Here is a 19,149-nt window from a genome sequence, read left to right as displayed (position 1 = left end):
CATGGGTTGTCCCTGCTTCAGGGAGCTTGTCATTGTAGCCTCTGGGCAGAGACGTGGGCTTTCCCTGTGCCTGCTCACAGCTGAGAGAGAATTTCTTATGGAGGATACTTTCAAATCCTTCAGTAGTATGTTGGCCTCTGCAAGCCGAGGTTCATCTGTTACAAGCTCAAAAGCTCAAAAGCCTTGATGGGTTCCAGGTTTGTTGCTGAGTATATGGAGTGAAGAACTCTGAATAAAACTTCTCTTGAATTTGGTACATCTGATGGTCAGGTTAACATCTAGTCCTTTTGTGGCACAACTCTGAACTCTGATTCTCCTGATGCCAGTTGGGTCCCAAAGAACTGCCTTGATTCCTGTCAAAGAAAAAGCACCCCTTTTTTGCCAGCAAGAGATTCTGTTTGTCGGAATGTGAGGAAAATACGGGATAGGACAATTTCGAAAGTAACCACGCGGAGACACGACTGAAAAATGCTGTGTGCGGTGATCAGAGAGCGGAGGACACTAGTTGGGGGACATAGGATCAGAGAAGTAGGGTAGGGTAATGGTGTAGCAACAAACTGAGTGCAATTGGAGTCACATGGAGAAAACAACCGAGGAAAACGTAAGAAAGGAACAGAAATGGAAGGTGAATTCAAACATTGCTACTGATCTTTCGGAGTTTATCTTCCCACCCACTTCTTTTGTCCTCGTCCCTTAAACAGTGCGTTTTATATGTCCTTCAAAGTATTTGTGCATTGAAATTATCCTGTATGCCAAAGCTCGCTTTTTTGAGTCTCTATCAAATATTGATAAGGAAAGCTAACTTGGGACAAGTGATCAATTTGCTAAATTTCAAATATATATGAGTTATATGGAGTCACATGAAATTGACATGTGAAAATGACATAATAGATCACAACATAAAATAATATTACTCTCCAAGCACTTTAGACTTTAAAAGCAAACGTTTGCCTTGGAGCCCCATTGGTTCTATCAGATCTGTTGGCACATCTTCACTTTGTCTTGACTCTTACTCCTTCCCTTAGATATTCAGAGCAATGACTTACATGATATTCTCCTATTCTGGACCTGTTCTGATGCGGACTGGAAATTGCTCTTTTTATTATAGTTCTTTCATTGCCTGGGCTAGTTTCTCTAACTGAGTTCCTCACTTCCTGGTTGTTCATGCTTCCTTGAAAACAGATAAAATACTTGGAGAACAAATCAATGCCACATTTTGTTTTCAAAAAGAAATAACACTTAATTTTCTATAAAAATCTTTGAGATACCCCAAAGTATGAAACTCTCCTTGAGTCTCATAAGTGTTTGAATTAATGGTATTGTGAAATAAACTCACTGGAATTTCTTAAATTTCCTAAATGATGGGTATTACAATGTATTTTTATCCAACTTTAGATTTTGATACTCAGATCAAAATATAGGAACCTTGTTTTTTTCTAAAAAACATAGAGACTATTGGTTCCTAAACATGTATCTGTTTGGCAATTTTATTTATCCGTCCTTAATACATACATGTGTCAAATGTAATACTTTTGTTTAAAACCGTGAGTAATGTATAAGATACCATATTTCCTATTTTTTTGAATTAGTTAAAATGGAAATAACATTATGTATTGTCAATTATTGTTGCTGACTCTTATTTATGTATGTTTTGTTTTTGTTAATATGGGACACGAAGTTAGGCCAGTTCTGTGTACAAAATTACCTTAGTTCCCTTTTCGTATCCCTTCCATCAAGACCACAGAAGCATATCAAGGCTCCCAAATAGAGATGCTTTAAAAATTCAGACATATTATAAATCACTTTTAAATATAAAAGCACCAGAAATATTACATGCCTGATGAAGCCTGGCACAGACTTTTAAAACAACCAACCAACCAACCAAGTTTTTTGTGTTTTTTGAAAAGTTGATTTTGTTTATTGCATCTGTGCTAAGTCCCTCCCTTACCTGAAAGGTGTCCCTTCCATGTTCACTGCAGGGACCCCTGCTTCTGTTTGTATCATTCGCTCAGTGTATGACCCTGCTTTTGTCTCTCACTCATCCGCAGAGCCCGGCGTTTGCACGGTATTCGGAGATCCCCACTACAACACTTTTGACGGACGGACATTTAACTTTCAGGGGACGTGTCAGTACGTTTTGACAAAAGACTGCTCCTCCCCTGCCTCGCCCTTCCAGGTGCTGGTGAAGAACGACGCGCGCAGGACTCGCTCCTTCTCCTGGACCAAGTCGGTGGAGCTGGTGCTGGGCGCCAGCACCATCAGCCTCCAGCAGCACCTGACCGTGCGCTGGAACGGCTCGCGCATCGCGCTGCCCTGCCAGGCGCCGCACTTTCACATCGACCTGGATGGCTATCTCTTGAAAGTGACGACCAAAGCAGGTGGGCTTCCAGAAGCGTGGGGTGTCTGTGCGTCTGGCTCTTCCCTCTACCTCACCAAGCCCCGCAGCAGCACCACCTGGGCGCTCTGGAGCCCCGGCTCTTCCTCCTCCGCATGGGAAACCCCGGAGGCAGAGAAGTGTTCTAGCCGCAGGCAGGCGTTGCCTCATCCCTGTTCACCCGGGCTTTGAAGGGAGACCTTGAAGATGCCCCAAAAGAGCTGGAGAAATGTGCACATCCTGGAGCCTTGCAATCCGACGCTAGTCCCATCAGCCTTGCAATCTGTGGACAACCAGTGCCTTTCCATACTTATTCCAAAAATAGCAGTTGTACTCTCCAAATAACCTCTTTCTCATGTTTTGTTGCTAAATTTAGGCCTCTGATGGCCAGCTTGGAATTATCAGTGTCTCTCCCAGCTCAGCCAGTAATGTGCAGTTTTACATCTGTGAGCGTGTTTCCTTGTTTCCATCTGTCCAGAAGGGGGGAATCCTCAAAAGTAAACCACAGACGTGTGTGGGTGTGCAGATGGGAGTGCCGATGCCGGCCTGTGTGACCAGCAGTCCTGTCAACTCTTGACCCAGGGGAAGGATGCTCTCTGAGTCGATGGCTAGAACCATTGGCTCCGGCTGGAGGACACTTAGGATGCTTGCACTGAAAGCACTTCCCCTGGCCTTGGGCGCATGGATCTGACCCCCAACGCCCTTCCCCAGCATCCCGTGTTGCCCGAGGTCCACTGGACTCTGTATTTTCACTGCACGGTTCCACAAACTCTTCATGGTTGCTAGGTTGTTGCTACAGATTCAGTGAGGCGCAAATTTTTGTCCCTGAGGTGCTACCTACGAAGGGCATCTTAGAAGCAGAACTCAGTTCTTCCGTATTGTTCCCAGAGAATGAATTCAGCTCATTTACACATTTTATTATCTCATATATGGTTCCTTCCGTGCTTAGTACATGTTGTTTGTCAATTGGACATTGCACTGCATGATTTCCTGGCCTAGGCAGTTTCTTTAAGCACGATGCTTGAGGAAATCAGCGTATTTCTTGCTTTCTGCATTGATGATAATTTAACAGTGTAAAAGCATCAATTTGGTTCCAGTTCCTTTAGATAATATGGATCCAAAAGGGAAACGTTTGATAGAGCAGGTACTTCTGAGGGACTACAGAGATCGCTCTACTGCTCTCCCTTCTGAGCCCTGTTTATTGTTTCAGTTCAAGCCACGTATATATTTGATAAATTGATTTGAGCCTATGGAATGCCAGCTTAGCTAAACAAGGCAGGAAGCCAAGGAGAAGGCCAGGGAGCTTTCATTTACAGAGTATAACATGGTTTCAGTGAGAGAATGTTAAATATTAATACATTGCAACATTCTATATAGGTGGAAAGAGTCCCATTCCTGACTTTGAATGTGGCAGATGTGAAGAGCTCTGTTCATTCAACTTTGGCGGGATTAGTCCTGCTCAGAAAAGTCAGACACCTGTTGTATTCAAATGACAGGCCACTCCGCAGCTCTAGGCCACAATGGGTGGCTCCCTGTATAATGTGCGCAAGAATGACAGATTATTAAACAGCACTAATTAGAAGCACCTTGCCTCTCTGTTTGCAAGCCAGCTGAACACAGTGGGTTCTACTGATACGGAAGTTGTTACTCACACACAGCCCAATTCTCAACAGGATCCACGATACTCGAAGATTATAACAACAGTCTAAAGGTTTAATACTGTTCCTCGAACAGCTGGCAATACCATACTTGTTAGGATTCCACATGGTAAAAATGAACAAAAGAATGAGGCTGTGAAGAAAAGAATAACACACCATCCGTATCATAATTAGTGAATTTAATCCTTCTAGGCCTTGACCTTAGTTTTGCGATTCCGTTTATTTTTCTCTCTCTCTTACTGTGACGCATGTAATTTATATGGTGCCCTTAATAGTCAGCTGAATAAGTTCCTGGAGCACCTGAAGTACGCAAGCATCCTGCTCCCTAGGGAAGAATTGTAGTTCCCTGGGCACCAAACGTGCTTTGAGATTATCCTTTGAATGGAAGAATCCCATTTCCACTAATCTTTTCCTCTCTGGTTTACCAATCTCATTCCGTACTACCCCTCAGGGACATTTCCTTTTTATCACCTATTGATTGTCTATTTAAAATACCACAGTATGTCCTTCGAGTGTTCTTTTTCCATAGTTTTTTTTTTTTTTTTTTAATTTCATAAACTCAAATGATCAAAGAGTACTTTCTTCAAAATAACAGCTTAAATCAAGCCTGTGGCTGGAGGATGGGAAGTGGGGAAGCGTGACTTTGCCCTGTGGTTTATTGACTCGGCACTTCACCATGGGGTCATCTGGCAGAAGAGCACAGGTGGCCATGTCGCCTGGCGGGGGAATTAGGTGGTAGCTGCATACCTAATAACAACTGGGGTAGCACAGAGGGCGCAGAGCAAAGCTTAGTAATTTGAGAAAGCACCCCCACCCCCATCACACTCCCCACCCAACTCTCGGCACTTAGCGAATAATTTAAAAATATTTCCTTTCTGCCATCTGTTTACTTCATCAGCTCCTCCTGAAAGAGTCCCATCAGATCCACCTGAAGGCGTTAACACTTGGGAGTATGGCCTTTTATTTTACTTTCAGTAGAGTTCTACACTTGATGAACCAGGAGAGTATATATTTTCTTCTTTTTTCCTTTGGTGTAAAATCTGAACAGGAAAACCATCCTTTTTTATGTATCACTATGGTATGTCTACTGATTTTGCACCCCCTCTCCCCTAGACGTGGACAACAGCCAAAGCAACAGTAACAACCAAAAAACAAAACAAGCAAACAAGGAACACAAAATAAAAGAATAACAACTTCCCTCTCCCCACGCCAAGAAAAATCCCCAAACTAGTGGTCTAGAGCTAGGTCACACATTTGAAGGGTGAAGAACAAGTCAGTAAAACATTCACTGGTGAGAAGGGAAAATTGGAAGGTCCTTCCTACAGTACAAGGAATGTGGCTGCTGCTCACACCCCCAGATGTGACATGTGCTCCAGCTTGAGCTTTCTGATTCTGCCAGTTATTTCTACCCAATTTCCCATGTGGAGAATTGGGAAACTCATCCCAGCTGCAGAAAGGGCTAACCTCAGCCCACACTTCCATGATGTTTCCATCTCATAAGATGTCTATTTAAAATATCTTTTGGAAGAGCAATTTCTTCAGTTATAACTGATTAGTTTTTTTGCCTGTCACTGGCACAATCTGCTTTTCATGGATTTTACTCTTGTAAAGGGTAAAAATAACCATGAAAACACATAGGTGTATGATACAGCAATAGACAAACTCATCTGGAGTCGAATACTTTTTCCCTCCAGAATATGAAGCCCAGCATCGGCCCATGAAAATCCTCTTAATGTAATAATAACAAAAGGGGGGGGGAAGGGAGTGAATTACAAACGATTCTCTGACTTCGGGGGAACATTTTTTTATGAATGAGATGTCCAGAGTTTTAAGAAGACTTTACCAGGAACACCATGGGCCTGTATCTTCCCAAGCATGCGTGGACCATCAGTCCATTGCAAAGGAAGAACACAATGATTGGCTCCTTCACTGTGAGCTGAATTCCCACAAACTCAGTTGCCTAAAGTCTCAAATTTATCATTATCATTGTCTGTAATGATGTTGGAGCTTTCTTGGATATAAATTCTCAACCTTTGTGGCACTTGGAAGAATAGTATTTGCCTGCTGTCTAGGAAAGAGACTTGTAGTTTGGAAAATTTTGCCACTTGGAAATAATCTTTGGAATTATACTCTAAAAGTGAGTGTGTTGGATGAAATTGATTTTTCTCCCTTCATTTCTCTTGCTGGGCAGCTGCCTGGATACAAGCTTGTGAGGTCAAGTTTCTTCTATATCATAGAGAGTGTATTACAAATCTTATTATAGTTTGCTTGCCTTTTTTCAAAATTGTTATTTCAGTGTCTTACCTAGCATGAAATTCTCAATTTCCTTGGCTTTACAGATTCGATGTATCAATTTGCAGGGTAATTCATTCATTTAGTAAGTATGTACTATGTGCCAGATAATGTGGTGAATGATGGGGTATGAAGAAATAGAAATCATTGTATATGATAGTTGTGGTTATCTGAGGTGACACCCTCTTCTCACAGAGATCCACATGGGAGGTCAGCCCAGCATGTGGATATTCTGTGTCCTTTTTCTAATAATCTAGTCCCATCACTATTTTTCTTTATCAAATTACTCCCAAGAGAGACTTTCGTATGACCTCCTTCTTGCTTCTTTATCTAACTCCATTTAATTGTTTTCTGAACCCAGCTTCTTATCTCAACCAAGAAAGCTTCTCTACCATTTGCCTTGGACAAAGAATGATTCCATTCCTTTCATTTACCATGGTTTTCAGATGGGCCTTTTTGTTTACTTCTTGAGAAATCCAGTTTCAGACCACAGGTTTATTCTACCAATAACTGTCCTTACAGTCGATCTGTAACTCTTTCTTGTGGTAGTTGTGTGGCCAACCTTCTCTACTCTTGGACCCTGTCCAAACTTAGGGAATCCTGGCTTTAGACTCTTACTTCTGGGTGTTTCTTACTTCACTCTTATCTTGCCTTATGTCGATTTTATATCCAAGCAAGATCCATTCCCTCTTCCCCCACCATCCTTTCCTATCACCGCCTTATCCCCCAAACTTCTGAGCATCTTCTGAACATTTGCTCATCAGGATAATCTTGATACTTCAAGAACAAACTCAAAGTCTTCCAGGAGAGTCATGTTGCTCTTTCCAGTGACTCAGAGCTGGCTAAACAAGACTAGTTTTTGTCAAAAACCCGAGGGTAAGATTAAAAAACATATGTGGGGAGACTTTCTCTTTTTCTGTTAAGAAAGAACCTTTTCCTGTGTGTCGTCACTCTTAGGATACAGTGACAGAGAATAAGGAGAAATTCTAGGGCAGACATGCACACGACTTTGCAGATGGTCCCTTGGTGTTCATGTCCCAGGTGGGTGTTTTGCAATCACTGGTTCCTAGTTCACCCACTCACTGGGGGGCTCAGACAATTCCAGGGTATTACTAGTAGAAAAGCAAGAAAAAACTGCTAACATGTAATTGAGACAAAGAAGAACTCTACCTAGAAGAACTTGTCATTTGCTTTGGATTGAACCTCAAGAGGCTTTTCATTAAAGCCTTTCCTTTCTTTTGTGGACATTGTCTTCACACACAATATCAAGATGGGTTATGAGAGCATCTTTTCTTGACCATCTAGTCAGACTAATCTATGTGTGTGACAGGATAACCTGGCTGTGACAGCATAATCTGGATGTTCTATGTGACACAGATACTCTACCATTCCAGGGAATTGACTAAAGTGCCTCTTGGAAGTCTTGGGCCAGCATTTCTGGAGAAATATGAATGTTCTCAGAAAAATACACCAGTGTTTTAGATGGTCAATTCAGCAAACCAAGAGAAGCCTATATTCTCTAACTTCTTGAGTGAAGATCGTTTCCTTGGTGAATAAGGCTCTTCTGTCCTGCTGATTCTATTTAGCACAGGACGAATTTTTGCACGTGGCCTGTTAGCCTCCAACCCTGAAGCTTATGATCAGCCCAGGGATGGAAGCTCTGGAGGTTGAAAGGGTTTCACAATAACTCAACCTTAGGAAACATTGATTAAACAGCCATCCATGTCTCAGGGATGACTGTAAAATAATGAGGGAGCAGACATCTTTATTTATACGAGTGTTGTTCTTTGAAGGTGATATATTCAGCAGGTATATAGTTATTGCTTTAATACACTCACTATAGAAAATAATTTGGAAATTTTCATTTGGTGTTTGGTATCGTCATATGGGGAAATGTTTGGATAAAGGAAAAAAGTTACATTAAGAACTATCATCTTTGTCATCATTCCGTTTCCTCATTAGAGTAATCATTGAATAAATGAAAACATGACTTGGACCAACACAATTACTCTAGAAAAGGGCACAAATATGTACACTAGAGTAACATGGGCAATGAGTAGTTATTTATAAGTCAAACCAGGATTCATAAGATATCATTATAAGGTCATATTCCGTGTAGTTTAAAAATCCTAAGTCCCCAAAAGAAAGTGATTCATGTATTTTCACACAACATTCAATATGACAAGAACAAAAGGTAACCAAGAATTTGGACAGGCTCTTAGTGTTCCTTGTCAGAGGATTGTCATATGTGCTATGTAAGGATGTGTGCACTGGTGAATTATGGGTGGATTCAAGAGTGGTTGATCCCCTTTTCCTCTCTTTTCCCTCTAGGTTTAGAAATATCCTGGGATGGAGACAGTTTTGTTGAAGTCATGGCTGCCCCCCATCTCAAGGGCAAACTGTGTGGTCTCTGTGGCAACTATAACGGACATAAGCGTGATGACTTAATTGGTGGAGATGGAAACTTCAAGTTTGATGTGGATGACTTTGCTGAGTCCTGGAGGGTGGAGTCCAATGAGTTCTGCAACAGACCCCAGAGAAAACCGGTGCCTGAGCTGTGTCAAGGGACAGTGAAGGTAAAGCTCCGAGCCCATCGAGAATGCCAGAAGCTCAAATCCTGGGAGTTTCAGACCTGTCACTCAACTGTGGACTACGCTACTTTCTACCGGTAAGTACAGTATTCTGGGGGATGGGATTGGGTGACAGACCAAGGATACACTTAACCTTGAAACCCAGTGTATCAAATTGCTTGATATACAAAACAAGGGCTCCCGAAGTACCTTAGTGTAAACACTCCTATGTCTTTCTGTTCAGCAGCTGACCTCAAGTCAGTCCCACATTAAATCTCAAATTAAGAAATTTCAGGGGGTATTTCAGAGTGATATCCTATAAATGAGTCTGTTTTTGAGTATCTGCAGATTCATTGGGAATCCGGTGATACCCAGGTTTTTACCAGGTGTGAGCTTGACTCTGAGATCGATGAGTACTTCCCAAATTCTGGCTGAAGCCACAGTAGTACAGGGTAGACATGGGAATCTCAAATCACTCTGGCTGCCCATTGGTGTTTGAGTGAGATTGGTTATTCCAGGTCTGAGGAAGAGTTCAGGTCTCCCTCAACGTCTAGATCACAACAGGTCTGCATGTGGGAAACAAGGCAGTGATGTGAGGATTCCTTGGATCTTGGCCACCTATGAGACTTTGTGTCCAGAGTCAGAGGGGAGTGGAATTACAGCTTGAGGATGGAGGAAAGAGGTCTCTTATTAAGAGTAGAGATTCTGTAACCTCTTCTAATTCTGATTAACCCCCTTGCACACAAAGCAACTCGTTACAAAGGAGACTTGGATTTGACATACAGAGGAGGTTGCATTTGGGAGTTGATGAGTTTGGCCTGGTTGTACTTCCACTTACTACACAATTCCACGGGTTAAAGAGCTATGATTCTCTATAACTTTAACCACCATGGGTGTGGGAGGAAACGTGAGACGAACACAGCCCAAAAGGCCGTAAGTGATTTGCCTGTGCCTCTTAAAATGAGTAAACGCCTGTGGTCTGAAGCCACAGAGAAGTTATTTTTACTCTTTAACTGCCACCAATATATTTCCCCTAGTTCTCATTAAATGTGATCTTTCTTTATTTGATCTTTGGACATAAAAGATAAAGTTATATAAAGGCAGCTCAAAGTGGGGTGGAAAAAGGACTGTCCCTGTCATCACAAATCCCTGAACGTGGCTGTATCTGCCAAACCATTTGGCTCAAACACATACGTTTAGCTCTTTCAATCCATTTTCCTGTTATAATTTGAAACCTCTGGGTTCCCTTCTCTCTCCTCCCTGTGCCACCCCCTAAATCGACCACACCCCTTGTCTATGGGAATTGAAAGATCTTAATGTAAGACTTTAGACGAGGGTAAGTGCTTGGGCAGGGAAACCAGGTTTCATTTGGAATCTAAATGCCCATCACTTGAAGGTCTGATGGGAAGCAATAGAGCACAGCATGTAAGAACTTTGTGGTCTCCGGGACAAAAAGTCCAGCCTAACTCTATAGTCTCGAACAATCGTTGAAGTCTTAAGCCTTGGTTTTCTTATCTGTAAAATGGGGATCATAAAATGTGCTACCTTGAAAAGTTGTCATTCAGTGAGATTATGAATGTATATGCATAGACTCAACCCAGTGCCCACACTTAGTGATCAATAGTAGTTGGCTGCTGTCATTTCTTCTGCTGTAAATGATTAACAAGTGTTAAGGCCTCTTTTGGAAGCTCCCTTACCCCAGTTGCAGATTTTGACTGGGCCCTTCTCTGTCTAAAATAGCATGGAAAGGCTATGCTTCTCCCAGGACCCCAGCACTCTGCACTTTTGGTTTTTATCCCATTTCAAAGGAATGTGTTGAAAACAAAAATTGGAGAACAGGCCTGCAGAGATCAGTCTTGTTTCTTTCTTTCTTTTTTTTTTTTACATATTTCTTTCTCTTTTCCCTTTGGTGATTTATTTTGTATCATGATCCCTGGACTGTAAGCAGGAATATGATGAGCACCTTGGCAGACATCGTGAGAAACAATTTTGACACAAACAGAGAGAATTGGAATTGCTAGGTGACCAGGCAGATGCAGGCCTTCTGACTTTGAAAGTTGCAACAGCAGCTACAGCTGCACAATAGGGTCGCTTGTTTGTGTAAGGGGCTTGGTGCATCAAGTTTGGGAGCTTCTGAAAATGCTCTTGGGTTATTCATGCACTGAGGTTGGAGGAAGGGACGTGGTGGGAAGTGAGCTCACGTTCCGCCGTGCATGGTGTAATGGCAGAGTACCCTTCCACCGTCAGCCACTCCTTCCTGGAAAAGGCAGGAATGTGCTGAAAACAATTCTCAGGAGGGTTGAGCTGGACAATCCTGCCTGTCAGGTGCCTTGCTGATGACCTCACTCCCCAATGAAGAGGTGCATCTTCATGCGTTTCCAAGTGAGGGTGACCAATGTTGGGTAAACCCTGAATTTCTTCTTTTCTTTCAAGCACACATGTGGCAAAAGAAAGACAATAAACCAGGCCAACATGGAAAGGTAATTCTGTTCTCAGTGGCTCTCCAGTGAGGACCAAACCTTAGGGGGTCTTTAGGAAACAATGGGCAGAGAACATGTGGGGTGATGCCAAGCTAGACCTATTCTCAACTCTGCCACATTGTAGCTGTGGGGTCCTGGTAGCGAGCTGAGTTTCAGATTCTTTACCTATGGAATAGGTATGACAGGAACTACCTGGTAGGTGAGATTGCTCCTCCAAGGATTGAGGGCAATGGGCAGTGCCATGTTGGCACATCATAGATGGTCAGTACCGGCACCGTGTTTTGTTGTCCTATGTCCCTTCCTTCCTGTGGAGAATCTGGCCCCTGGCTCAGCCACTTATCTCTCCAGTTGTTGATCTTTTCTCCTGCTCCCATCTTGGAGAACTGATTAGATAGATTCTCACCGATAAATACATGGAACAATTTAAAAACTGAACCGTTTCCCTTTTGTGACACTGAGAAAGCATAAGGGAAGACCACTTTGCTATCCTTTTAACAATTTTTGTTGTTTTTGTTCTATAAGAATAATGTATGTTCATTGTATAACATTTAAGTAACATGCAAAAAAATAAAGAAGAAAATAGCAATCACATGACATTCCACACATGTAAATTTTTGCCTGTATATTTTATGTCACTGGTTCATTCTAAATGAACCTGAAAGCATAGTTGTGATCGTGGCTGTGACCCTTGTATGAGTCCTTACAGGCCTAAACAGATTTGCCTTGATATCATGGATGGTCATAGACATACATTGTATCTGAATTTGATTCTTTCAGTTTCCCCTCATCCTCCAAAGACATATCTACATTTTGCTTTAAGGACAAAGAATAAAGTCTCATAACATGCAAATTCAACTTTCTAAGCACCGCTGTGTCTATAACGTAGAGAAGGGAGAGAGAAAAGAAGGTATTCCCTGAGGAAACGTCACCTCTTTTGGGCTTCCTTAATCATCTGACAAATCCACAGGGCAAATTCTATTCTAAATATGAGATAGCGCGTCTTATAAGGTCAAAATAATAATTCTGATTTCTCTGAATTAAAGTTTCCTTTTGAGATGTCTAGGTCTTACAATGCTTATTTTGTTTTGATCTTTTACACAGTTCAACATTTTTAATAGTAAACTGTCCGTTGTCTAACAGCTGGAAAAACTGTAAATGAATAAGAAATGACTATATGTTAGCCAATGCTATTTTTTTTCTTTTTGGGGAAACTTTCTAAGCTTTGCTAATTTTTTCTTCATAAATCAGTTTCACCTATCATGGCCTCTTTTGGCATAAAAATGTAATATTTAAAGTCTTTGTGATCAGCATAATTTGGTTTAATTAACTAATTGAATATGTTTGAGTACAAAATAATCTCATTATGAATGAAAATTTTAACTGGCTGCATTGATAACTGGTGTTAAGTCCCGGAGTTGCTAATTGACTTGTCCTTAAGTTAGACCTCTTTAATAATTTTTGCATTTTCCTTTGCTGATGTGTTATGGAGACATTTCCGGTAGATAGAGTACTAGTATATTTTGGAAAAATTAATGTGAAATCATTTGAATTGCATTTGGATTCAAATATAGGTTCTCCTGAGGGGAAAGTGCTGTGTGTTCATGTCTCTTTTCTCATTTCTCATTTTCACGCCCCTCTCCTAGCCTCATATAGCTTTCTCCATTTGTGTCTGTCATGTCAACTGAGAAATGCAGGAGGAAGAGGCAGACCCCCACCACACAGGCTCCCTCCAGATTTCAGCAGCCAATGTCTAATCCACTCCCCACTGCTGACTCGGGCCACACTGAGCAGACCAGCTTTGGGCAGCTTGGGGACAGAGGCAGGAGATGGTCTGAGCTATGTGGAACACACTGGAAGAAAGAAAAGACCTCATGTGGTTTGGGCTGGTCTGTGAAACACCGGCAATGGGCTTTTGCCCTAACTCAGACCCAAATTGTAGATGAAATAGTTGTGCGTCGGTGGAACCTGCCAGCAAAGCAGGACACTTAAGTCAGGGCAGGCCCAGATTTCAGAGAAGTCCGGAAAATGAAGTGAACTGCAGTGCAGCCCCGACGTTGACAGACTACAGTCATCTCAGAGCTGTTTTCCTCTCCCCACTCTCTGTAATGGAGCATAATTCACCAGAGCGAAAATGCTAGTCACTTGTTCAGTTCTGGAAAGTGTCTGGGGATTCCCGGTCTAGGAAATGTTCTTTTCTTTCCATGCAGTGGTTTTTACAGCTGTAAGGAATTGAAGGGATGCCAGAGGATTCAGATGTGTCCTTTCCGCGGAGGTACTGGGAGGTAGGAGGTGGGAGGCAGGAGCACATTGGAACTCTGACAGCTCAATGGTGTTGGATAGACGGGCGCCCTGGGACTCCCAGTGGCTTCCTTCCAGGGAAAGATCACAGACTTTGTGGATGACCCACTTTGTGTTTTCCTATAAAGGAAACTAGCCATTGATTATAAAGCAAGAGGAGAGAGCCGGCAACAAGTCCACACTTCCTATGTGTGCGTTTGTGTATGAGACAAGTAGAGAACAATAACTGCTATTCTGTAATTAAAATCAAGTCAGTCTTTCCTTGCTTCAAAGAATAACACGTTTGGAACATTTCTGTTTACATCTTTTCATGCTTGCCTCAAATTGCCATTAAAGCTGGGGTCCTAAATCAAGTGAGATTTATTTTAAAGTGTGACCTTATAGGCCTTCCTTTTTATTTTTCCTTTGGCAAATTGGGCTTTTAGGATGAGTAGTCACTCTGAATTTGTAATTAAGGTATGCTGACACCAGGTGGCAGTAGACACCTCAGTTGTACCACTTACCAGACTAGCCCTTACAATTCCAACTTTAAAGTTCAAAATGTTTTCCCTTCTTACACATTAGCTCTCTCCTTTTTTTAAACTTCTGCCCTAGGCTACTCCTTTGACTATATCTAAGTATATGATGCACAGTTTTGTCTCTGGGTCCATGTCATTCCCCTGCCTGAAGTACCCAGGTTTTATACATTGATTTAAGCTGAAGGTACAGCTCAAGTTTCATCCCAGGCCTCCGTAAAAGTTCTTCCTTTAGTTTCTTAGAAATGCTAATTGTGTTTATCGTTATTTAACACGCATACTATTTTGCACTGCCATCGTCTCTCTCCAGCATTGGATTTTAGGTTCACTGGGGAATGGCGAATGTCTTTTCTACCTTTTTGTGTTTCACCCAGCATGCCCCTAAAAAGTTGGCTCTCAGGAAATGTTTCTAGCTCCCTTCCTAGCCTCTGTCTCATCTTCATGGTCTGTGATCTACTTGTGACTTTTGCTACCCCCAATTCCAAGTCCATCTTAGGTCTTTATTCCCATACTCAGTTATACACTTACAGTCAGAATGTGCACCCATCTCTGTCCTTTCAGAGAATAGACTAGTTAGAGCAAGCAGAGCCTCTGGTCCACCTTTGATGCTCCAAGAACTATCAGCAATTCTCACTGCATGAGGCTGCTGCTGTGATTGCCAGTGTCAGGCTCTGAATCTCAGCATCTTCCTCTGCCTACTCACAATTCACTTGTAAGCCACTTGGCCGTCCTTGCTCCTTTTCTATTTGACCTTGCCATCTTCTTATGCAGCATTCAGATCCATAGATGTTTCTGCACTGGCTTCTCGCAGTTGATTTCAGCACCTCAAATTAGCCTCCTCCCATGAAGCACAACTGACCTCTGACGAGGTGATCTTGCCAAAGCTAACTGGTCCTTTGGCACCATGGAGTCACCTACCTCTTGCTTTGTCACTGTCCCTGAGCCTTCTGCCAGGTTGGAAACACAGCTTTATGGTGGTTTCCACTCTACCTTTCATTCATTTTCTTTCACCTCAGCCACCTCAGCTACCTCAGAAGGTAGATTCTTCTCTGTTTGATTCATCAAAGCAACAAAAGAGAAAAGCCTTAAATTGCCTTCCAGCTTCCTGGATCTCAGCTCAGAAGGGCCCCTCTTAGTCACTCTAATTTTCTTGGGGCCAAAGCAGAAAAAAAGACATGATTACATTTAGAAAGGTCTGAGGATGCTTGGGATATCACTTCATCCAAGTCCAAAATCCTTTCATATTTAGTTTTTTCATATCAAAAAGAGACAAACCCTATCTTTTAAAGAAGAAACAGAAAACTGTAGAAGAAGAAACAGAAAACTGTACCTATCTTAACAGGTAGGTTTACCTTGGAGAAGAGTTTAGGTCAACTGTAGTTAGCCAACTACAAAGTTAGAGGGGGGACAGTCACACAAGCTGCCCTCACTTCTGATGCCACCAGTTAGAGGCATTCCCAAAATCACCCTCAGGGCAATGGTTTTTCTAGAAGGACTTACAGAACTCACCGAAATCTGTTACACTCATTGTTAGGCTTTACTACGGGTAAAGCATAGGACGTCATTCAGGAGAAATACAACCACGGAGCTTCTGCTGTATTCTCCTGTGGAGTCATGGAGTGGTGTTCATTTCTCTCAGTCACAACGTGTGATACTTTTCGTGGGGCATTTCAAATCAGGGAAGTTCACCTGAGCTTTTGGTGCCCAGAGTTTTATTGGAACTTGATTGCCTATTGTTGGCGTGGCTGACCTTTAGTTTCCAGGCCCTCCTAAAGGTAGTGTTAATGCCTTAAGTCTCCAGTTCCTCTGGATGTTGGGACTGTTATCAAAGCCCCCATCATAAATCACATTATTAGAGTGTCTGGTGGCCAAAGGCCACAGGCAAAAAATAAGTAATACTCCTGCCAGGCAGAATATTCCAGGGAGCTGCAGGTCACCCCCCAGGAGCCAAAGGCCACGGCCAGCCTCTCTTTAGACAAGATTAATTCTTCATTACACAAGCTGCCTGGCTCAGAATTAGATGTCATTTAAGATGGATTTTAATTTTAGCTTTGAATTTATTTTCAGCATGAACTTTCTAGAATCCTGCAGTGTTTCTCCTCAGAAAATTACATCTTGGGATGCAATTAGATGAGGCTTTTGAACATAGATTTGAACGAGTGTCATTGTAGCAGGTAAAACACTAATTATTTTATAGCGTGTTTCTTGGCTGCTTAGGGGATTTCTTGATTACTCCTTATTAAGCAGGACACAGTCTGGTGTGGCTTCATTATATTTTCATTATTTATGAGTGTAAAGCCCTTTCCACCCATGAGAGTGAGGTTGACATGAGTAGTGTTCCCCCACGTTTCACTGTTGAGCTAATTGGGGCACCGAGAGGTGAGAGGACTCATTCCAGGCCACGCGTGGAACCTGAGCAGCCAGCCTGACAGCCCACCTGGTCTTGAGTCTCCATCAGAGAACTTGGCAAGAATGCCAGGGCTGATCTCAGAGTCCATCACTGTCCACTCAGGTTTTTAAATATCCTGCTTCTGTCATGAGCTTTCAGAGGAGGAGTTTAAACATTATTTAATTCATTCCTTTGACAACTTTCAACTGAGCACCTGCTATGTGCCAGGTACCATTGTAGGTGTGCTGATTTGGAAGTGAACAAGACACCAAAGCTCTTCTTTCAGAGAACTCATAGTCCAGTGTGAGCAGACAACTACAAATAAGAAACAAGGTCATTGCCAATTGTGAGAAGAGTAATGGAAGAAATAAGGTAGTGGGGCAGGGTGGGCTGGTGCGGCCAACTTTGAATTAGATGGACAGAAAAAGCCTTCATGAGGAGCTCTCCTTGGAGTGGAGCCCACTGTGCATGGGAAGGACTGGTAAGCAAGCCTGTCATGGCCCCGCAGAAGGGCAGACCCCGCCCAAGGCTGGAAAGGGCGTGCCCTGTTTGAAGACCAGAAAGGCGGCCGCCATGACGAACGCTTTCAGAAAGTGAGAGGTATTCTGCCAACAACCATATGAGCTTTGAAGCAGATCCTTCCCCAGTTGAAGTTCAGATGAGACCACAGCCCCAGTGAACACCTTGGTGGCAGCCTTATGAGACCATGAGCAGAAAACTTCTATACACAGAAATCAATTTTGGCTTATCTTTGAATTTATTGTCCTTTAAATATTGACAAAAAGTAAAATATGATCACTTTCCTTTTTTTAAGCCATTATTGATTTGCTCATTCTGAATAGTTTGCTATAATTCCACCAAGTCTGGGTTACCTGTCTCTGTTATGAGGTCCCTTAGCACTCTGTACTTCCCTTATACTACAGGCATTAAAAATGATTGTAAATGTCTGTTTTTTAATCTTTGTCACCACAAAATTTAGCCTCCTTGAAGCTCAGAAGTTTTATTATTGTATGCCCAGCACCTAAGACGATACATGCAAGATAAATGTAAATATAAATTTCTATACTGAAAATATACATGTCAAATGATGAAATAGGGAGAAAATGAATAAACAAAGTAAAAAAAAAAAGTAAGTGATGGGTAGAGGGCACAAAATGAGTGTGGCACAGTTTTCAAGCAGACCTAGAAACCTGCGTTAACTCTGAGCCCTTCTACTTCCAAGTTGTATGCCTTTCGGCAGGTCAGTTCACCTATTGAAGCCCCGGATGTGTCAAAGGGAGTGATGAGAGGACCCTCACATTGCTATGAGGATGCTGTGAGGCTTGCAGGAGACACTCCATGAGGGTATCGACTCCAGGGGCTGGCGCATGGCAAATGCTCGGTCAATGGAAGTTTTATCGTTGACATGGTTTTGTTGCTCCGAAATAGACACCGATTTTGTATGTAGTTTGCCTTCAATATGGCCTGTTCCATCTGGTGCCAGTACTGAGTGTTTCTCTTTTATTTACCATGGTCATTTCTAGACCCACCTGGAAGAACTTCTTCCTATCTTGTGCAGAAATTGATACTTTTTCTTAAAGCCAAACAAAGCAAAAAAAGCAAACACTACTTTGGAATTAATTAAAATTTCCACAGTGTGCTCCTCACAAATAATTTCAATTGATAATACTGAACAAGATGGGGGGATGAGGAAGGGATAATTAATTCTTTGAGTATTTCAGTCTGAACTTAAAAAGAAAAATGACATTCCCAGTAAGGGTAGAGATTAAGAGAAGGCGTTCATGTGTCTTATTTTGTCTTTCTTAGAAGAATACTGAGTGTAGGAAAAGCAGAAATCTATGCTAAACTTTAACTTTTTTCATGTCGATATTCTTGGAATTTTTCAATAGTGTCTGAGCATAATTTACCTTTACGTGATTATCCGAGGTTATTACTGGAGTATCAGTTGCAGTTAGAAGCATCAATTTCTAGGAGACCCTTGGAAAGGGGAGGGGCTTCTGAGCTCTGTTTGTGATTTTCATCTTTTCAGTAGCTTATGTCTTCTTGCTGTAAGCGTTCCCTTGCCCTATTTTCTCCTCATTTGTTTTTGCTTTAAATACAGAAAATAATGTTAGTTAAAAATGTATACAGACTAAGTGTTAAAGGTTCTAAAGACCACCCAAGGTTCTCATAAGAAGAGCACTTCAGGGTACGAACTGTGGGCTGAGAGATGACCCTGTGTGGTCTGGCTCCACCCAGGCCACAGACATACTGGTCACAACATTGATGTGTCGAACAGCACTGTGAGTCAGTGGAACCCCAGGGACAGGCACAGCATCATGTGAGATGAGCTGGTGTCCTGGCGGCGGCGTGTACTTCTCAAAGGTGTCACTTTGGTCGCTGTGCTGCTTGGAGTAGCGACAGGACTTCAGTCTGGAGCTGAGGGCTAAACAGGTCTGACAGCCATTCAGGACTCTGACTGTTTCCAATCAAGGGGGCAAAAATTAAAATCGATGGAGATTATGCAAATGAGGCTTTTGTGTTCTCAAGTCCTTCATTTACATCATATTGAAATCTAGTGTTCAATCTCATTT

The 19,149-nt window shown here is 42.2% G+C and overlaps 1 protein-coding gene across 3 annotated transcripts in view; it reads left to right on the top strand.

Moving 5' to 3' along the window:
• BMPER (BMP binding endothelial regulator) overlaps positions 1-19,149 on the top strand; it is a 221,676-nt gene that overhangs the window by 147,821 nt on the left and 54,706 nt on the right. For 2 of the 3 annotated variants that reach the window (XM_019757327.3, XM_074340986.2), the window contains exons 12-13: positions 2,049-2,378; positions 8,656-8,992. In XM_019757327.3, coding sequence (XP_019612886.1) covers positions 2,049-2,378; positions 8,656-8,992 — 667 coding nt within the window. The remainder of the gene's footprint in view (positions 1-2,048; positions 2,379-8,655; positions 8,993-19,149) is intronic. The other variant, XM_019757329.3, reaches the window with a different exon arrangement.

Source organism: Rhinolophus sinicus, chromosome 4 (genome assembly GCF_057876585.1).
Source record: "Rhinolophus sinicus isolate RSI-liver-muscle chromosome 4, RSI-T2T, whole genome shotgun sequence".
In the NCBI taxonomy this organism is placed as follows: domain Eukaryota; kingdom Metazoa; phylum Chordata; class Mammalia; order Chiroptera; family Rhinolophidae; genus Rhinolophus; species Rhinolophus sinicus.
The sequence above is the reverse complement of the archived record's forward strand: the minus strand, read 5'-3'. Positions and strand labels throughout refer to the sequence as shown.